A 21,822-nucleotide genomic window follows, 5' to 3' on the forward strand; every position below is an offset into this window, starting at 1 on the left:
AAAGACAGAGAGACACCTACAGACCTGCTTCACTACTTGTGGAGCTTTTCCCCGACAGGTGGGGACCAGGGGCTTGAACCTGGGTCCTTGTGCTCTGTGTTGTGTGCAGTCAACCAAGTGTGCCACTGCCTGGCCCCTACTCTTGCTTCTCTCTGTCTTGCACACACATATGAAACTCTCATGTGAAATAAATAAATCTGTGTCAAGTGGTACTAAGCACACCAAGCAGCCAGAACTTGGTTTCTATATTTCATTTTCCAATAAAGGTTGTGATGCATTTTTGTTAGTGAAAGCTGGTTCCAAAGATCGTATATGGAAATTAGTAAGTAAAACTGAAATATCTTACACCAACTTCAATTAGAAAGTATTCAAAGAAATGTTAGGAAAAATTTAAAGGGACTGTAGGTCAAACCAACTTAAAAAGTCAGGTCTGGTTATTTTTTTTAAATTTAAGCCTGAAAATTCTAATTATAAATCATCTGCTAATTATATAATTTTATATGGAATATCGAAAATGAGTAGCAATGTTTATAGAATACTATTTGTCAGGAGTTGGGCGGTAGCACAGTGGGTTAAGCGCACGTGGTGCAAAGCCTAAGGACCTGCGTAAGGATCCCTGTTCAAGCCCCCAGCTCCCCACCGGTAAGGGAGTCGCTTCACAGGCGGTGAAGCAGGTCTGCAGGTGTTTATCTTTCTCTCCCTCTCTCTGTCTTCCCCTCCTCTCTCCATTTCTCTCTGTCCTGTACAACAACAATGACATCAATAACAACAATAATAACTACAACAACAGTGAAAAACAAGGGCAACAAAAGGGAAAATAAATAAATATATATATATATATATATATATAAATGAAAAAATGGAAAGAATACTATTTGTCACATAGATTAAAAGTCCATGAGCCATTCTAATGCTTTTTTTTTTTTTTTTTTGGCTGTCATCAAGAGTAAATTCCAGGGATCATAATAGAAGGACTTGGTGTTGGGACTTCTTTCCTTCAATTTGCTGCAAAGTTCTCCTTTAAAAAATTCCCATGTATGCTAAGTAAATCTGGAGCAAGTATAGTACGTAATGAGATCCCGAAATTACTTTTCAACATCTCTGTTACAGGAATGGTTTGCAGTATATGTCGAACTTAATCAGCAGATTGCAGCTCTCTTAAATGCTGGTGATGAAGAAGACCTGGTGGAACTGAAGTCGCTGCAGCAACAACTTAGTGATGTTTGTTACCGGCAGGCCAGTCAGCTGGAGTTTAGACAAAACCTCTTACAAGCAGCTCTAGAGTTTCATGGCGTTGCCCAAGATGTAAGTGTCTGCTATGACTGCCTTGCTAGTCCTCCAGTTACCTCCACTCTTATTCACACACAAATTTATCAGGTTTGCATGTCTTCCTATTAATTTTTGAAACAATCAAATAGTGTGCTGGTGGGGGAAATGAGGTAAAAATTCTTTGATTTTTTTTTTTAAAGGTTTTATTTTAAAGTCCTTTTTGCATGGAATCCAACCTTTTATTTAAGGAGCACATTCCTACTTAGTAGATCTATTTCATCTTGACTGTTTCTCCATGTTTATGCCTTATAACATAGATTAAAATGGATTTTCAACCTCTTATGTATCTTCTGCTGACCTGGATATGCTTCTTTGGCTGTTAGTACATGCACCCGTGTGTCTGGCTTAAAGATCACATGTATTCTAACTACCCGTCCGTGTCTTCCGACAGCACAGACTTTCTCTCAAGTCTAACTGTGATAACATCTTTAGATATGAACCTCATTAGTCCTTAAACACTTGAGCTGCTGATCACATCAGGGTTATCTCTTTGGTGTCCCTCTGCTTTAGTTGTCTCAGCAGTTGGATGGCTTATTAGGGATGTTGTGCGCAGATGTAGCACCAGCTGATGGAGCGTCAATTCAGCAAACTTTAAAACTGCTTGAAGAGAAGCTGAAAAGTGTTGGTAAGCAGATTTTAAAAATGCTGAAACATAAGGGTTCTTTAAAATATATAAATATATGTGTGTGTATATATATATATATATACATGTATTCCCATGGTTAGACAGGTCAAGTTATACTGAGATAAATATTGAGAATATAGGGAAATGTAGTGTGAAAGAGTTATATTCCCTTGAAAGAGACGATTTTTGCTACTTACATTTTTTTTTTGTTTTCATTGTTGTTTAGTCTCTTGACCTTGATTGAGCCTTGAGCCTTTCCTGTTATTCCAGCTTATCAGTCTCAACAGGTGCTGTGTCTTGCATATGCTGTGAAGACTTAATTGTAGTGCATGCACAAACTGTAATGAGCTGTGACTTGTTCTGGGTAAAACCTGTATGCTCCCAACTGTGTTTTATGCAATGATTTTTTTTTGTTGTTGTTGTTGCTCTATCCTAATCTTATTTTTAAAAAATAGTTGGTTTGGTTCTGTCCATTTGTTTCTCCAAACTAGAAATATTGCTCAGTTCTATACTCTCCAAAAGGAGATCAGTGACCACTAATTTAAAAGCTTTTTTTTTTTTTTTCACCTGACATCAGTACCTTTAATTTTTACTATGGTAGGAAGCATAGTGAATTTCCTTAGTTCATGAGTGGAGAGGTGGATGGTGGATATAAAAAGGGAGGGGCTGTATTGAACGGAATAGGAGGAGGGTAGAAGTGAGTGAAAGGGAGGTGGTAAAAATTTAAGAGAGAGATTTAGAAAATAGCACCTGTGATTGAGCCAAATCAATTGGTTGAAAAGGACTTGAGGGAATGGATTTGAAAAATCGTGTATGTATTAGCATTTGACATGCCTGTAACCTTTGTTATTTTAACAGAAGATATACATAGTAAAAAATTACTCTTCTAAATGAAATTTATTTCAAAATGTCACCTTCATTGAGTCACAGACACTTTTCCTTTAAAAAGGAAAAAAGAATTTCTATATCTTTATCTAATTCGGAATCTTATGTGCATATCATAAGTATTGCTTCTTTTGGCTTTAAGTTAATGCTTATAAAGTCTTGCAAATTCACGTGTTTTTTAACAAGATACTTGCCTTGTTCTTATGAGGGGATTACATGAAGGTAGAAGTGTAAACAAATTTAAATCTTGTCACAATAGAAGTTATCACATCTCTGCCTTCAGTTTTGAAAAGTAACTATTGTTTGTGGAAACTCACCTTTTGGAAATTCTTGTTAAAGAAAATTTGTTGTGATAATAAGCTCTCTTTGAGCCACATATGAAGGGGTTTTATTGCATGAAATGTTTAGAAGTCTCCCAGACAGTTTAATGTAGAAAGTTCCTAGACCTGGAATTAAAGTATATCTGCTGAGAGAATTTAATTGATGAAGAAAAAAATATTAAGAGATTAAATTTAGTCACTTTTATTTTAGATGTAGGATTGCAAGGTCTGCGTGAAAAAGGTCAAGGTCTTCTGGATCAGATCTCCAATCAGGCATCCTGGGCATATGGGAAAGATGTAACCATTGAAAATAAAGAAAATGTGGACCACATACAAGGAGTGATGGAAGATATGCAGCTAAGGAAACAAAGGCAAAGTTTGACTGTCAAATTTTAATTTTTTCTAAAACCACATGACATTTAAAAAAATTGATATGATTTTGGGGGGCCAGGTAGTAGCACAGTGGGGTAAGTATACATGGCACCAAGTGCATGGACTGGCGTAAGGGTCCGGGTCCGAGCACCCCGGCTCTCCACCTGCAGGGGGTTCTACAGGTGTCTTTCTCTCCCCCTCTCTGTCTTCCCCTTCTCTCTCCATTTCTTCCTGTCCTATCCAACAAGGATGACATCAATAACAACAATAGTAACTACAGCAATAAAACAACAAAAGGGGATAAATAAATAGTTTTAAAAAATTATTTATAAAATGGAAATATTGACAAGACCATAGGATAAGAGGGGTACAGTTCCTCACTGTTCCCATCACCAGAGCTCCGTATCCAATCCCCTTCTTGGATAGCTTTCCTATTCTTTATCTCTCTGGGAGCATGGACCCAGGATCATTATGGGGTGCAGAAGGTGGAAGGTCTGGCTTCTTTCTGTAACTGCTTCTCCACTAAACATGGGTGTTGGCAGGTTGATCCATACTCCCAGCCTGTCTCTCTCTTTCCCTAATTGGGCAGGCCTCTGAAGAGGTGGGGTTCCAGGGCACATTGGTGAGATTCTCTGCTTAGGAAAGTGGCATCATGGTAGCATCTGTGGCTTGGTGGCTGAAAAAGCATTAAGATATAAAGAAGAACAAATTGTTAAATAATCAGGAATCTAAAGGCAAGAATATAGCAGCTGAGATTTGGGGTTTACATTTTGGAAAAAGATAGTAGGTCTGTTTTAGGGGCTCGTGACTTTACTGAATCTTAGTGAGCTCAACAGCTAACATGCAGGTGGACCAAAGGTAGTGTCTGGGGAGATGGTGTCAGAGTTGGAATAGGACTAGAAAGCTGGATCAGAGCAGACAGTAGCTGCCAAATATGGGAGTGGCATATAAATATTGCTAACTGTAACCCCCATCAATTTGATCTGGCGCCCATATTCGTTGCAGGAGCCTGTGTAACCTCTACATCCCAGGAGGGAAAGTAAAGGTTCTTGATTGATCAGAGGCATGCTGTCGGTTTTGGAACTAATTATTGTATATAATTGCACTAACAAATAATGACAGTTTGTTTAATTAATGAGTGGCTTTCCATTTCCTACTTAGTAGTAAAAAAAAAAAAAAAGTCATCTCTGAGTCCTTTTATATTCTAGATCACCAGTGACACTTGTATCTTCTAAGGAAACCATTTTTGAGAAGTTTGCATTTCATTTGATTTTTCTTTTTAATATATATTTTTTAAAGATTTTATTTATTAATGAGAAAAATAGGAGGAGAGAGAAAGAACCAGACATCACTCTGGCACATGTGCTGCCGGGGATCGAACTCAGGACCTCATGCTTGAGAGTCCAAAGCCTTATCACTGTGCCACCTCCCGGACCACTCATTTGATTTTTAATTGCCATTAAATCTTTTCTCTACACTGATCCGCTTCTTCACCTAAACTTCTTACAGATTCTTGCACATCTTTTGCTCTCACTGCTATAGAATTAGATAGTAGACTCTGGGTAAGGTTATGTGTAGTTTCTTTTAATATAGAACTAGATGCTTAAAGTAGTCATTGAAAACTCAGATTGAAATATTGACTGCGGGGGGTCCGGGCGGTAGCTCAGCAGGTTAAGCACACGTGGCGCGAAGTACAAGGACCAGCGTGAGGATCCTGGTTCAAGCTCCCTGCTCCCCACCTGCAGGGCAGTCGCTTCACAGGCGGTGAAGCAGGTCTGCAGGTGTCTCTTTCTCTCCCCCTCTCTGTCTTCCCCTCCTCTCTCCATTTCTCTCTGTCCTATCCAACAAAGAACAACATCAACAATAACAATAATAATAACCACAATGAGGCTACAACAAAAGGGTGGAAAAATGGCCTCCAGGAGCAGTGGATTCATGGTGCAGGTGCAGGCACTAAGCCCCAGCAATAACCCTGGAGGAAAAAAAAAAATACTGACTGTGAAGTATTACAGAATAAAGAACTAATCTGTGAAAGTTTGCACAGTCTAGCAAGGTTGTATGAAATTTTTGATATTCAGAAAATTTTTAACTCCTCCCCCAGAGAAAATAGCTATCTGGTAGAAATTCCTGCTATGTCAATATCTACAAACTCACCTATTCTTTCTTTCTTTCTTTATTTTATTATCTTTACTTAGTGGATAGAGACAGCCAGAAATCGAGAGGCATGGGGAAGATAGGGAGGGAGAGAGACGGAGAGACACCTGTAACACTGCTTCGTCACTCATAAGGCTTTGCCCCTTCAGGTGGGGGCCGGGGGGCACGGAGGCTCATACCCAGGGCTCAACCAGGTGCGCCTCCACCTGGCCCCCCTTACGTTATTTATTGTCATCACAAAGAATCCTGCATCCTTGTCTTACTCCATCAAGTTTCATTCTGTACACTGATCCCTACTTTTCTTAAGCATGAGGATTTATATGAAAGTCCTTTATCTCCTATTTAAGAAAATAAACAAGTCCATTCCTCATGCATACACCTTTCTCTTCCAACCTTTTTTTCTTCTTCCTAGACTTAGCACTTCCTTTTTGACAGCTGTCATTTAAAATTCTCGTCTGCTCTCATACTCACCATCTCCCATTTACTCCTCAGCCATCCGCCACCATTTGACTTCTGTGCTCCCCATTTTACTGGATTTGCTCTTCCTGGGGTGACCTGTGACTTTGCAGTTGCCGTATTTAATGCACACTTCACCTTGCTCAAAACGGAGGGAATACTTTTGGTGCTGATCTTACCTGATTACTCTAAATAGCATGAGATATAACTATAACTGATTATTTTCTTTTTACAGTTTCTTAGCAAACTTTCCCGGGGGAGGGGAGAGGGGATCCTTGAATCTTCTCCTGTTATTCTGCCAATTTATTTATTTATTTATTTATTACCAATTTCTTATCCTTGAGCCACTACTTCTGGAGTTTACTTTGAGGTTAAGTCCTCTTCTCACTCTGTCTGCTTCTCCTAGATGGTTTCACAACTTTAATGATGTTTAATGTTAATAGTTATTGAAGAAATGCCCTTTGCCAAGGCAGTTGTTTTCTCTCTTGTCCAGTTTCACATCTCCACCCAAATAAGTGGCAGCACACCTCAGCCATCACCCAGGTCCCATCTCCTCCTACCCCAATTCACTGTACTCCTGGTCCTCTTCGAACAACCTGTCTGCATCCCCAGATATATTCTCCTATCTGCTGACGCTGTTCAAGGGCTAGTTAGTCTTCCGTTATATCTTTCTCTTACTGTCTGTCTTCAGTTTCACGTGTAAGTGACATCATTTAGTATTTGGCTTTCTTCCCTTGGCTTATTTGACTTACCATAATCCCCTCCAGTTTCATCCATGTTGCATCAAAAGACAAGATGAGGGCCAGACAGTAATGCACCTGGTTGAGCACATGTCACCAAACATGTGAACCTGAGTTTGAGCCTCTGCTCCCCACCTGCTGGGGGGACGCTTCAGGAGTGATGAAGCACCCCCACTTCCACTTGCCCTCTCAAATGTCTCTCTGTCCTATCAATATAAAATAAAGTAAAGGGAGTCGGGCTGTAGCGCAGCGGGTGAAGCGCAGGTGGCGCAAAGCACAAGGACCGGCATAAGGATCCCGGTTCGAACCCCGGCTCCCCACCTGTAGGGGAGTCGCTTCACAGGCGGTGAAGCAGGTCTGCAGGTGTCTGTCTTTCTCTCCTCCTCTCTGTCTTCCCCTCCCTCTCTCCATTTCTCTCTGTCCTATCCAACAACGACAACAACAACAATAATAACTACAACAATAAAACAACAAGGGCAACAAAAGGGAATAAATAAATAAAATAAATATTAAAAAATAATAAAATAAAGTAAAATAGAAAGGAAGGAAAGCAGGCAGGAAGTGGCACTGGGAGCAGTGGATTTATAGTGCTGAAACCAAGCCCCAGTGATAATATCCCTGGTGACAATTAAAGAAAAGGAAAAGACAGGGGCCTGGGTGGTGGAACACCTGGTAGAGTGCATATGCTACAGTGCTCAGGGACCCACGTTCGAGCCCCCAGTTCCCACCTGTAGGGGGAAAGCTTTGCAAGTGGTGAAGCACTGCTGCAGGTGTCTCTCTGTCTCTCTCCCTCTCTATCACTCTCTTCCCTCTTGATTTCTGGCTGTCTCTATCCAATAAGTAAATAAAGATAATACAAAATAGTGTGTGTGTGTGTGTGTGTGTGTGTGTGTGTGTGTGTGTGTGTATGGCATCATTTTGGGGTATTTTTTGGATAGATACTTGGAGAAGAATAGCCAGATTATATGGTACATCGGTGCTTTTAATATTTTGAGGAATCTCATACTGTTTCGCATAGGAAAATGAACCAGTTCTCACTTCTACCTGCAATATAAAAAAGTTTTTTCCTCTTTTCCCACATCTGTACCAACACTCACTGTTCACACCCTCATTGGTGTAGACCCTTCAGTCACAGGTGTAAAGCAGCACTTCAGTGTTGCCTTGTTTTGTGTTTCTCTGATAGGAAATTACAACAACAAAATCACTATATTGGGGAAATGTTGATTTACAGAATTTTTGTTGTCACAAGGGTATATTTCTACATTTCTTCAAGATAGATATCAATATATTTCACTCAAGCAAACCATCATCATATATATATATCTTTCAGAAAGTCCTCTTTTTTTTTTTTGCCTCCAGGGTTATCAGTGGGACTCGGTGCCTACACCACAAATCCACTGCTCCTGGAGGCTATTTTTTTCCCTTTTGTTGCCCTTGTTGTTTATTGTTGTGGTGGTTATTATTACTGTTGTTGTTATTGCTGTCATTGTTGTTGGATAGGACAGAGAGAAATGGAGAGAGGAGGGGAAGACAGAGAGGGGGACAGAAAGACAGACACCTGCAGACCTGTTTCACCGCTTGTGAAGCGACTCCCCTGCAGGTGGAGAGCCGGGGGCTCAAACTGTGATTCTTGAGCATGTTGCTCTTAACCTGCTGCACTGCTTACTGCCTGGCCCCCAAACCATCATCTTATTCCACCACAGGGGGTTAGGTCACCAACCTCCCCTGAGTAGATGTGGTACTTCCTCTTTTTCCCCTCCTGAGCCCCTAGATCTGCTACAATAGTCCCTTGAGGATCCACTGTGTATTGTCCTTTGGTTTATTTCTTAAACCTCATTTGTGAGTGAGATCACCGGCTATCCAGCCTCCTCCTCCTGGCTTATCTCCTGCAAGGTTATTCCCTCCAGTTCCACCCAGTTCCCTTAGTTCCATCTCCATGGACCAAAGGAGAATATGTCATCGTTTCTTCTTCCTTCCTTTCTTATTTATTTATTTATTTATTTATTTATTTATTTATTTATTTTTTATTGCCACCAGGGTTATCGATGGGGCACAGTGCCAGTACTACAAATCTACCACTCCCAGCAGCCTCCCCCCCCCCAACTTTATTTGATAGGACAGAGGAATTGGGAGGGGAGGGTGGGGTATATACAGAGAGAAAGACACCTGCAGACCTGATATACCGCTTGTAAAGCACCCCGCCCCCCACAGGTGGGGAGCCAGGACTCAGACACGGGTCCTTGTGCATGGTACTATGAACACTTAACTGGCGCACCATCACCTGGCCCCCACCCCCATGGTTTTTCACAGCAGTGTAGTATTCCATATGTATAATAGCTTTTTAAACCTTTTGGTTGGACACTTGAGTTGTTTGCAGATGCTGGCAGTTGCACACGGCACTGCCATGAACGTGGGTTTGCATGGCCTTTTTGAAGAGATGTTTTCATGTTCTTGAGATAGATGCCTCGAAAAGGAATTGCTGAGCCATATGGTAAATTGATTTTTTTAATGTTTTCAGGAATATCCAACTGTGCTTGTTGACTAACTGTTTTCTTTGTTGGAAGTTTGTCTTTACTTGTAACTGGTCTGTTGTGTTTTTTTCTTCTTCTTCCTGACTCATTTTTTCTAGCTTATCAGTGTATAGTAATTCACTGTGCACTAATAATCTTTCATGATCCTTTGTATTTCTGTGAGTTTTTCTTTCATTTCTGATCTTATTTATTAGAATCTTTTTTTAGTGTAGCTGAGAGTTTGTCAGTTACATTACTCTTTTGAATGAACAGCTCTGAATTTTGTTGATCTTTCATGTTTTGTTTGTTTGTTGTCAATGTCAGTTTTTTCCTGCTCTACTTTGTGTCATTTCCTTCCTTTTACTAACTTTGGGTTGCCTTGTTCTTTTATTCTGCTTCCTTCATTGGTGAGGTTGTACTGTTTATTTGAGTTCTTTCTTGTTTTCTGATGTGGGCATGTGGTGCTCTGAACTTTGGAACTCTTATTATAGTTTTTGCTGGAGCCCACAGATTCTGAGAACTTGTCTTTGTTTTCATTTATTTTCAGGATTTTAAAAAATGTCCTTGTTGGCCTAATAATTATTCAGGTGCATGTTGTTTATGTCTCCAAGTTTGAGTCTTTTGCTGCTTTCTTTTGTGGCTGACTCATGGTTTAATTCCACTGTGATCTGGAAGATACTTTTTGTTCATACTACATGTGATCTAGCATATGGCCTATCCTTGAGTATGTTGTATGTGCAATAGACAAGAATGTGCATTTGTTGTGTATAGTTCTAGAGATGTCTTATAGCTCCTACCTGTCTATATCCCTACTTAAGACTCTTAAGCATAGTTTTCTGGACTATAAGACTCGTCTGTTTGTCTATTTGAGAAAGTTGGTTATTAAAAATCAACTATTAACTGTGTTACTGATAGTTCCTGCCTTTACAACTCTGTTACTAGCTACTTTATCCATTTTTTTATATTTATTTACTTTCCCTTTTGTTGCCCTTGCTGTTTTTTTTTATTGTTGTAGTTATTGTTGTTATTGTTGTTAGATAGGAGAGAGAGAAATGGAGAGAGGAGGGGAAGACAGAGAGGGGGAGAGAAAGATAGACACCTGCAGACCTGCTTCACCACCTGTGAAGCGACTCCCCTGCAGGTGGGGAGCCCGGGGCTTGAGCTGGGATCCTTATGCCGGTCCTTGCACTTTGCGCCACCTGCGCTTAACCTGCTGCACTGCTGCCCGACCCCTTACTTTATCTATTTTGATACTTCTTCACTTAGTGTATACATGTACCGGGATCAGTACACTACTACTGCAGTAGTGAGCCTAGAAAAGAATAATTATCTTATCGGAAGGTTCAGGAACTATGGCTTTGGCTAGCCAAAAGAGCCTTCTCAAGTACTTGGAAGACTGCGGAGTGACTGTTCAACCACAGAGTTTGAGTTTATTTGTATCATTGTTCATTGTAGCTCCCAGCTAAGTAGCTACTAGTGATTTCCTTGTTAACATATCTTAAAATCTCCTGTCTCAGGACTGGGTGGTGGCACACCTGGTTGAAAGCTTACATTACAGTGTTCAAGGACTTGGGTTCAAGCCCTAGGTCCGTGCCTATGGGGAAAAGCCTCACAAGTGGTTAAATAGTGCTGCAAATGACTTTCTCTCTTCCCTCTCCCATTCCTCTCCCCCCCACCCCCCGCACACACCCTCCCCAAGTGAGTGAGTTTGCAAGACTTGGTCAAGTCCTCTCCACTCTCCAGTTAGGTATCCCCTCCATGGTGGTCTCACACATGACAGTTGAACCTGCTTTCTTATGCTGAACACTCAGCTGTTTGCAGGGCGTGTCATTTTGCCTCCTATCCTAGATAGCTGCTGTACTTACTTCTTTGTTGTCAGAGTTCTCCTTGTAAGGGTTGCACCATGTTTTCAGTGTAGATTTACCCAGAATTGCAGATCTGTCTTGATCACCAGAGGAAAGCGGAGTCCCTACTGACTCAGCCATCTTTGCCTCTCCCCTTTCTTTTTTTTTTTTTAATTTATTTCTTTATTGGGGAATTAATGTTTACATTCAACAGTAAATACAATAGTTTGTACATGCATAACATTTCCCCAGTTTCCCATTTAACAATACAACCCCCACTGTGTCATTTATCATCCTTCATGGACCTGTATTCTCCCCACCCACCCACCCCAGAGTCTTTTACTTTGGTGCAATACGCCAATTCCATTTCAGGTTCTACTTGTGTTTTCTTTTCTGATCTTGTTTTTCAACCTCTGCCTGAGAGTGACATCATCCCATATTCATCCTTCTGTTTCTGACTTATTTCACTTAATATGAATTTTTCAAGGTCCATCCAAGATTGGCTGAAAACAGTGAAGTCACCATTTTTTACAGCTGAGTAGTATTCCATTGTGTATATATACCACAACTTGCTCAGCCACTCATCTGTTGTTGGACACTTGGGTTGCTTCCAGATTTTGGCTATTACAAATTGTGCTGCCAATAACATATGTGTACACAGATCTTTTTGGATGGATGTGTTGGGTTCCTTAGGATATATCCCCAGGAGAGGAATTGCAGGATCATAGGGTAGGTCCATTTCTAGCCTTCTGAGAGTTCTCCAGACTGTTCTCCACAGAGGTTGGACCAATTGACATTCCCACCAGCAGTGCAGGAGGGTTCCTTGGACCCCACACCCTCTCCAGCATTTGCTGCTGTTCCCTTTTCTGATGTAAGACATTCTCACAGGAGTGAAGTGATATCTCATTGTTGTCTTTATTTGCATTTCTCTGACAATCAGAGACTTGCCTCTCCCCTTTCTTAATGACCTCCTTTAACATGCTTATGATCCCTTGTTAGACCTAGAATTCTACTTTCCTTCCAAGTTCCAGCACCTGAATGGCCCATACACTCCTCAACCCTACTATGGCCAAATGGCATAGCTCTCTCCCAAAAGCTGCTCTGCTCCACTAATTTCCCATCTAGGTTATGGTTTACGTTAGTCATCAAACTGAGGATTTATCTTAAGATCTTTACTCTTCCTCATCCCCTTCTAGTCTAATTAAAGGTCCAAGTTCTGCTGCCTCTGAATGCTTTGCTCAAGATCTTGTCTTTTATCACTTTACTGTCATTGAACTTGCATGTACAACTCTGGTCTGTTGTACGTGAGTATAATCTTCGTAAAGTGCAGCTCTAATCTTATAACTTCTTTGTATAAAACCGCTTTCAATGACTTCTCAGAAGTTTAATCCTTGGAATTGAGTGGGAACTCTTCGTAATCCTTATAATCTCATCTCCTACGGCTTCTCCTCAGAACTACTCAGTTATTTCACTTTCTTGAATACATTATTCTGCTTCATACATCATGACTAAGAATAGTTCTTTCCTCATCTTCTCATTACTGGATTTCTATTTGTTCTTTAAGAATCAGTGATAATTCTCCCTGGAAGCCTTTTTACTTCTTTTTTTTTTTTCTTTTTTAAATCATTTTATTGGGAAGATAATGATTTATAGTATAGCTGTTGACACATGGATACAATCTGTTTTATTTATTTATTTATACCAGAGCACTGCTCAGCTCTGGCTTTTGGTGTTGTGGGGACTGAACCTGGGATGTTGGTGCCTTAAGGCAAGAAAGTCTCTTTTCATAGCCCTTATGCTATCTACCCCTACAAAAATTATGGGAGACATAGTTAAACTTTTCTTAAAATCTTTTTTTCTTCTTTTTTTGAATAGAGACAGAGAGAAATTGAGAGGGAAAGGGGAGATAGAATGATGGAGATACCTGCAGCACAGTTTTGTAACTCATGAAGCTTCCTGCCTATAGATGGGGGTTGGAGTCACAGATTTGAACCTGGGCCCTTGTGTACTGTGGTATGTACACTCAACCAGGTGTGCCAACACCCCGTCCCAAATACAATTTCCTATCTCTCCATAGGTGTTTGCAAAACATACTTACTTCTAAATTAGGTCCTTTTCCACCATCAAGCACCAAAATTTCAATGCCTTCTCCATTGCCTCCCAGCCAGCCTCCCACCCCCACCCCATGTCCTTTGCTCTGTTGCAATGCAAACGCCTAGTTCAAGTTTCACTTTGTGTTTTTCCTTGTTTCTTTTCTTTTCTTTGGTCTTTGTTGTTGCTGCTGTTGTTCCTTCTACTGCCATGGGACTTGTACACAGCTCCACAATACATATATCACACTATTTGTCCAGAAATTTCTCATAAAATGAGACTGTCTTCATAGTAGAGATTGCATCTTGGGGACCAGGCGGTGGTGCACCTGCTTAAGCGCACACATCACGGTGCAAGGACCCAGTTTCAAGCCCCTGGTAGGGAGAAAGCCTCATGAGTGGTGAATCAGGGCTGCAGGTGTCTCTCTGTCTCTGTCTCTCTCTCTCCTCTTCCCCTCTCGATTTCTGTCTCTATCCAATAATAAATAAGATAATTATTATTTTTTTAAAAAAAGAGGTTGCATCTTATATAGATTTTAACCACACTAATGCTGTTTCTAGCAATGTGTGTTGAACATATGAGATAATCTTCACTAAAATATTTGACACAGTCTTCTAGTTTCAAATCTTCTTTTTCTCTATTCATTTAGAGCCAGGGCTTTGTGAGTGCATAGTCTCACTGCTCGCCTCTGCTGTTTTCATTCAGATCAAGAAGCTGAGGGAGGGGCAGGCACTATAGTAGCAGGGCTTCTTTTATTGTTATAATATTTCCCCTATGGTGAAAGGTTTCAAATCTGGCTTCATGCGGGTTAAGACACACACCCTAGCCAGTGAACTCTCTCCACTCACTAATTCTAGATTTTACTTCATGTAGAATTACTTTAATTTACATTTTAATAATGTATTACGAGCTTTTCTTGAAAACATCTATATTCAGAATGGCTTTTTTTTTTTCTTCCCTTTTTTGTTGCTCTTGTTGTTTATTGTTGTTGTTGCTGCTGTCATTGTTGGATAGGGCAGAGAGAAATGGAGAGAGAGGGGAAGACAGGGGGAGAGAAAGACAGACACCTGCAGACCTGCTTCACCGCCTGTGAAGTGACTCCCCTGCAGGTGGGGAGCCGGGGGCTCGAACCGGGATCCTTGCACCAGTCCTTGCGCTTCGCTCCATGTGCTCTTAACCCACTGTGCTACCAGCTGGCCCCCTCAGAATGGCTTTTAATAACTATGGGTGTTTCTGTACCATTGCCTTCTTGAAGAACAGCTATTCCGGGACTCACCACCTCCTAGTTAACATTCAGTACTGACTAAAGTAAAACTCACCCTTGCCATCTCATGTACATGAAACTGCATAGAAATGAAAGGCATCTTGGACTAGACAGTGGCACAGCTGGTAGAGCACACACGTTACTGTGCATAAGGACCTAGTTCAACCTCAGTCCCCACTTGCAGGGAGGAAGCTTCAGAAATAGTGGAGCAGTGCTGCAGATGTCGCTCTCTTTCTCTACCAGAAAAAAAAGGAATAAAAGAAATAAATCAGAACTTAGGTAGATCAAGTCACCTTAAAATTTTAATCTTGGGGCCCACGTGGCAGCACACATGGCACGAAGCGCAAGGACAGGCACAAGGATCCTGGTTCTAGCCTCCAGCTCCCCACCTGCGGGGGGGGGTGGGTCGCTTCATAAGTGGTGAAGCAGGTCTGCAGGTGTCTATCTTTCTCTCCCCCTGTTTTCCCCTCCTCTCTCCATTCTGTCGTATATCCAACAACAGCAGCAATAACAACAACAAGGGCAACAAAATGGAAAAAATGGTCTCCAGGAGCAGTGGATTCATAGTGCAGGCAGCTTAGCTCCAGCAATAACCCTGGAGGCAAATAAATAAATAATTAGATAAAATTTTTATATTGTTTAGGTAGGTCACAGTAAAGCACAACCTCTGAATTTCCCTGTACTCGGTGATTAGTAGAGTTTGTTTTCTTCTAAGAAATTTCTTCTTAGATACTTCTTAATCTTTTTTTCTTTTTTTTCTGGGGCTCAGTGCCTGCACTACGAATCCACTACGAATTGTCATTGCTGTTGTTGTTGGATAGGACAGAGAGAAATCAAGAGAGATGGGGAAGACAGAGAGGGGGAGAGAAAGATTGACGCCTGCAGACCTGCTTCACCACCCATGCATGAAGCGACACCCCTGCAGGTGGGGAGCTGGGGATCAAACCGGGATCCTTACTCCGGTCCTTGTGTTTTGCACTATGTATGCTTACACAGCTGCACTACCACCTGGCCCCCTTAAAATTTTTTTCCTATGATGGATGGAGCACTTTTAATAAAAACTTAGATGTCATTCTAATTCTAGGTAATGCATTATATTGAAAAGTGCATTTTTATTTGCTTAAATCATCTGCTAAATTAGTATTTGAAAAACTTTACGTTTTTTATCTCTGAAACTTGTTCAGTGCCAATTGGTCATGGACATTCGGGAGCTCTAGTGCATTTCTGTGTGCCTCTACAGAATCCACACTACTTTCACAAGAGCTACTTAGTCAGTGTCATTCAGATATTTTGAAGTTTTGATATATATATAACATTATCACAAATTTATACAAAATGTCTCCGTAATGCAGAACAGGCCTGTTAGTATCTATAAAACACATATGTGCCCTATGATGCTGATATAATAGTCATGAACAGAAAAATTAAATAATGCTCTGAATTTATTTTTGAATTCATTAGATGTGAAGACATGGTAGATGTGCGAAGGTTAAAAATGCTCCAGATGGTGCAGTTGTTTAAATGTGAAGAGGATGCTGCCCAGGTAAAGATCAATCAGGCGCATGACTGTAGTCTTTTTGTTGTCCTTTGTTGGGAAATTGATCTCACCTAGCTAGAAATAAAAGTGTACTCTTTGGGAGTCGGGCGATAGTGCAGCGGGTTAAGCGCAGGTGACGCAAAGGACAAGGACCGGCGTAAGGATCCCGGTTTGAGCCCCCAGCTGCCTCCCCACCTGCAAAGGAGTCACTTCACAGGTGGTGAAGCAGGTCTGCAGGTGTCTGTCTTTTTCTCCCATTTCTGTCTGTCCTATCTAACAATGACATCATCAGTTACAACAACAACAATAAGTACAACAATAAAACAACTAGGGCAACAAAAGGGAATAAATAAAAATTTTTTTAAAAGTATACTCCTTATGGTCCTAAGAAATAAATTACTTAAGTCTGACTCTAGTTTAACCTATTGAAATCAGAATGGTTTGAATTTCTAGTTTAGTATTTCTCACTGGTCACATTTGATGTTTTGTTGTTGTTTCCTCAGTAAAACCATCAGGTGAACAAGATGTTGACAGCTTTTGTTGACTTGATGGTCAGTTACATCCCAGGATAAAGACAAATGTTGGGGCTGGGCAGTGGTGCACCTGCTTGAGTGTTCACATTATAGTGCAAAAGGACCCGGGTTCAAGCTCCTGGTCCCCACCTGCAGGGGGAGGCTTCACAAGTGGTGAAGCAGGGCTGCAGCAGGTGTCTCTTTGTCTCTCTCCCTATCTTCCCTTTCAATTTCTGGCTGTCTCTATCCAATAAATAAATAAAGATAATAAAAAAAAATTTTAAAGACAAATGTTGCAGTGTTTTTAGCAACAGGAGAGCTTTTCAGTGATATAAGCTATTTGCTGTCTTTGTGGGACTAGCATTGAAGAATGTAATTTCATTTTGACACAGAGGAAATTTATGAGTTTAAGTAACAGTATAAACCTTTAGTGAGATTCCTAATAAGATCTATATTAAATAAACAGGATCATCTGTCAAAATAAATGATATATCAATTTTAAAATAGTTCTTCTCTTTAATAGGTCATGTCTTCAGATTTAAAAACATTTGAGGGGGAGAGGTAATGAATTCATGCAGATTGACATTAGACAAACTGTTCAGAGCTTGGACTGTCATTATGTACTATAAATCACATGGTAGTAGTCTTTCCTTTTTTGAATAGGATGCTTTCATATAGTAAACCCAGCTTCACTACTGTTTCCTTTCCTTTAGGCAGTAGAATGGCTAAGTGAACTTCTGGACGCTCTGCTTAAGACGCACATCAGACTGGGTGATGACACTCAGGAAACCCAAGTTTTACTGGAAAAGCATAGAAAATTTGTCGACGTCGCACAGGTGCAGAACTATCTTCCTTTCCTACAAGCTCAGTGTTTGAATAGCTTTCCGCATGATTATAATGTAACTTAGTCCTCCAAGCCTAAGAAGGTTAGTTACATTACTCCAGCAACATTACACAACTAAGGACATGCCAGCTGGCGTATCAAAACCAGCACTAACTGGAGAGAGTTTGTTTCCCTTGAGTATAAGTTTGCTATGCTCCCTCTCTCCGACTGATGTTACATATCGTGGTACTTTTTAGACAGTCCAACTTCTTCTTCACAAAAGTTAATATGAAATATGTACATTTGGATCAGAAATCTCAGTTTCTGATTAATGTTGCCATAACAATATAGATTTTTCTGTGTGAAAAGTACCTTAACATGTACTTTCTTAATAGCTGAGTTAAAATGCAACAATTATGATGATTGCTTATGTAGTAGATATCAAGTACTTCTTCCTACCTTTTCTTTCTTTCTTTCTTTTTTTTTTTCCATAAATGAGTAAAGCTGTCTTTTTGACCCATAGAATTGAGCAGATAGAGATGTGGAAAGTAAACTAAGAGGGGGAGACCTCATTAGAAACTTGTTAATGGTCTCACTCCCCCTTAATTATTTATCGTGCAGAGAATTGGTAGTAGTAAGTACTACTGGGTCACTCAGTATTGATTTCTGAAGGTATCCTGGAATTGTAACTAGAGACCTCCTTCATGCCTTCCTATCCCTCATTGCAAAGCACTTTCATTACGTTTTCACTTTTGCCGTTTTCTTTGCTAGAGCACTTACGACTACGGAAGGCAGTTGCTACAAGCCACAGTGGTGTTGTGCCAGTCTTTGCGCTGTACTTCTCGGTCATCTGGGGACACGCTTCCTCGCCTGAACAGAGTATGGAAACAGTTCACAATAGCATCTGAAGAGAGAGTACATAGGTTGGAGATGGCTGTTGCATTTCACTCAAATGCTGAAAAGGTTTGCCTTTTTTTTTTAACTTAGTAGTCTCAATTGTATTTACTTTCATGTATTTTTATTTGTTATTAATAGTTTGCTACAAGGTAGTAAGATGACAGTGTAGAGTTCCACACCACACCCACCACCAAAGTTCTCTGTCCTCCCAAAGATAACCACCAGAGTTCTCACAGATTTTGCAGTTTACTTGCTTAGGTTCTGTTGGGATTTTTTTTTTTTTTTGGCAAGTTCATGTAAATCAGTTCTCTCGATTCCACATATGAGTGAAACCATCTGGTAGTTATCTTTCTTCTGTTTACTTATTTTACTAATCACCTCCATCCAGTTCCATCCATTTTGTCCCAAAGGATACAATATCATCTTTTTTGATTGCAGAGTAATATCCCATGGAATATATCCCATAACTTCTTTCGCTAGTCATCTGTTGATAGACATTTAGGCTGCTTCCACTCTTTGGCTATTGTGAATAATGCAGCTGTGAACATAGGGATGCATATGACTCTTCTGCTGAGTGTTTCTAGTCCACTGAGTAAGTGCCTAAGAATGGTATTGCTGGATCATGAGGTAGTTCCATTTTCATGTGTTGAAAGACGGTCCTGTACGGACAATCTTCCAAAGAGGCCGCACCAGCTTTCAGTGCAGCAGCAGTGCAGCAGTCCAAGAAGCCAAAAATAAAATGGGATTTTTGCGGTCAAATTTTCTTTGGGGGGGGAGGGGGATTAATATTTTACATTCAATAGTAAATGCAATAGTTTGTACATGCATCACATTTCCTAGTTTTCCATATAACAGTACAACCCCCACTAGGTCCTCTGTCAAGCCTTTTTGGACCTGTATTCCCCCCCCCCAGCCCACCCCCCCACCAGACCCAGAGTCTTTTACTTTGGTGCAATAGGTCAATTCCAGTTCAGGTGGGGTCAAATTTTCAATAAAATCTTTTTTGTTTCATTTTGACTTACTTTATGCTCCTTATATTTGACTGGACAGAGAGAATTGTGAGGGAAGGTGGGGACAGAGGGAAAGAGAGAGACATATTACAAGATGATAAGATTACAAAGTATACTTGCATACCACACCTTCCTACTAAATTTCTGTATCCCTACCCTCCCACTTCCCAAAGATAACCACCATAGTTTCCACAAATCTTACAAGTAGTTTGCTTTTTTAAGTCAGAGCACTGCTCAGCTGTGACTTAAGATGGGGCTGGGGATTGAACTTGGTACCTTGAAGCTGCAGGTATGAAAGTCTCTGGATAGCCATTCTACTATCTCACCAATCCTTACTCTCTTCACTTCTGAAGTGTATAAGCTTCTTGAAAATAATATATATTCCATTAACATCCCAAGCTGCTAATGATTGTGTAGTAAAGAGTTGACGAAAGAGTACTAGTGATTGTGTGTAGTAAAGAGCTGATGAAAGAGTACTAATGATTGTGTAGTAAAGAGTTGACGAAAGAGTACTAATGATTGTGTAGTAAAGAGTTGACGAAAGAGTACTGTGGAGCACGATTTGAACTTACTCTGCATACAGTAGCCTGTTAGTTTTCTATGGAAGTCACTACATAATTCCTCATGCTTCAATGACATGTTATTAATGGAATAATTCGCCTCATTTTTTAATGTCTTTTCAGGAAAGTAGTGATGTACAAGAGAAAACAATTGTCACACCTTTTTCACCACCCACATAATGCCTCCTCCACCATCCCTACACTGGGTCCCCAGTATCTCCTCAGTCTCTTTCCACCCTCCACCCTGCCATTCTCACCTTTGCTACAGCTGGTCACATCTCCTCCATGTCGTTCCCTTGGTTTTTTACAACAATAGATCAGTCTTGTACAGTGGTGTAAATCAAGATCCTCACAAACACAAACACTTCTAATCATAATAGATTTGCATGGGCTTCATTTCCTTCCCCCCCCCTCACTCTCTCTCTCTTAAAGTTGTCCTTTTATTTGTTGCAGGTTCTGCAAGAGTGCCCAGAAGAGCCTGAAGCTATTAATGATGAGGAGCAATTTGATGAAATTGAAGCAGTTGGGAAATCACTTTTGGACAGATTAACCGTTCCTGTCATTTACCCTGATGGGTATGGTGCATTTGAGCTCTTCAAGTAGAATAATTAAGAAAAGAAAATCTAATTTTTTAAAAAAGTCAAGTAAATTAGCTTTGGTCCACATCTTCAGTTCCTATAATAAATTAACATGGAAAAAAAATTAACCTCATTTCTCAACAGTAGTAGCAGTTAGTAGTTACTGTCATCAGATGTCTTGCTTCTTGACAGTTTGTTGCAAAAGAAAGGTCAGTGATGATAGGAGGAGGGTGACTCGGGGCTTCATTCAGGTAAGGGAGTGGGGAACTAACACTAAGTGAGTTCATAGTAGATACCCAAAACAGTTCAATGCTTCACCTTCATTACTTTTAACTGAATAGTGCCAGGCCTATAGGATCATTCCCTGGTTTATGGATGAAAATAAGAAAGACTGTGAAGGTCAGAAGTTCAAAGCTGCTAAATAGAATAAAATCATATATCTGTCTAACTCCGAGCTCATTCTGATTCTGCTGTGCTTGTGTAGTTCTAAGTTTTGCACTTATAAAATGATAGGCTCTTCATTTCCTTTATTCCTTTCCATTTCAGAGTCAGTGATAAAAAAATATGAAGTAACTTATAAATGACCCACTAAAGAATCAAGCCAGAACTGAAAATTACACACTGTTGTAAGCCAAAGAATGTTACCTCAGTTATAAACAATAAAAGACATCTAGACATAAAGCATATCAATATTTCAATTATTTTTTAAAAATATTTATTTTATTTATTCCCTTTTGTTGCCCTTGTTGTTTTATTGTTGTAGTTATTATTGTTGTTGTCGTTGTTGGATAGGACAGAGAGAAATGGAGAGAGGAGGGGAAGACAGAGAGGGGGAGAGAAAGATAGACACCTGCAGACCTGCTTCACTGCCTGTGAAGCGATTCCCCTGCAGGTGGGGAGCCGGGGTTCGAACCGAACCGGGATCTTTATGCCGGTCCTTGTGCTTTGCACCACCTGCGCTTAACCCGCTGCGCTACAGCCCGACTCCCTCAATATTCCAATTATTATTAGATGAAATCTAAATGATTACAATGAAGAAAAGAATTAAAAGTAGCTTCATTATCCAAGATTTAGACCTAGATCACAGTAATTTAGAAGTAATTCAAAAGAGATTTCATTTCAGTCCATCAACACAGAGGCCAAACACTGAATAAAATTATCCTTAACGTGTTAATATAGTTTAGTAGATATGATGGTGGATTCTGAAACCAGATTTCTTGAGTTTAAAATCTCAGCTCCATCGGGCTCACCTGGTTAAGCACACTGTACTAGGACCCAGGTTCAAGCCCCTCGTCCCCGTCTGCAGGGGTGAAAG

General features: G+C 40.4%; 1 protein-coding gene across 1 annotated transcript in view; it reads left to right on the forward strand.

The window, feature by feature from the left end:
• The window catches only part of SESTD1 (SEC14 and spectrin domain containing 1), a 110,606-nt gene that overhangs the window by 84,665 nt on the left and 4,119 nt on the right, over positions 1-21,822 (forward strand). The window contains exons 11-17 of the mRNA XM_060177633.1: positions 1,111-1,305; positions 1,840-1,954; positions 3,371-3,530; positions 16,052-16,133; positions 17,353-17,475; positions 18,234-18,425; positions 20,383-20,504. Of these exons, the coding sequence (XP_060033616.1) occupies positions 1,111-1,305; positions 1,840-1,954; positions 3,371-3,530; positions 16,052-16,133; positions 17,353-17,475; positions 18,234-18,425; positions 20,383-20,504 (989 nt within the window). The remainder of the gene's footprint in view (positions 1-1,110; positions 1,306-1,839; positions 1,955-3,370; positions 3,531-16,051; positions 16,134-17,352; positions 17,476-18,233; positions 18,426-20,382; positions 20,505-21,822) is intronic.

The sequence above is a fragment of the Erinaceus europaeus genome, chromosome 18 (assembly GCF_950295315.1).
Source record: "Erinaceus europaeus chromosome 18, mEriEur2.1, whole genome shotgun sequence".
Lineage (NCBI taxonomy): Eukaryota > Metazoa > Chordata > Mammalia > Eulipotyphla > Erinaceidae > Erinaceus > Erinaceus europaeus.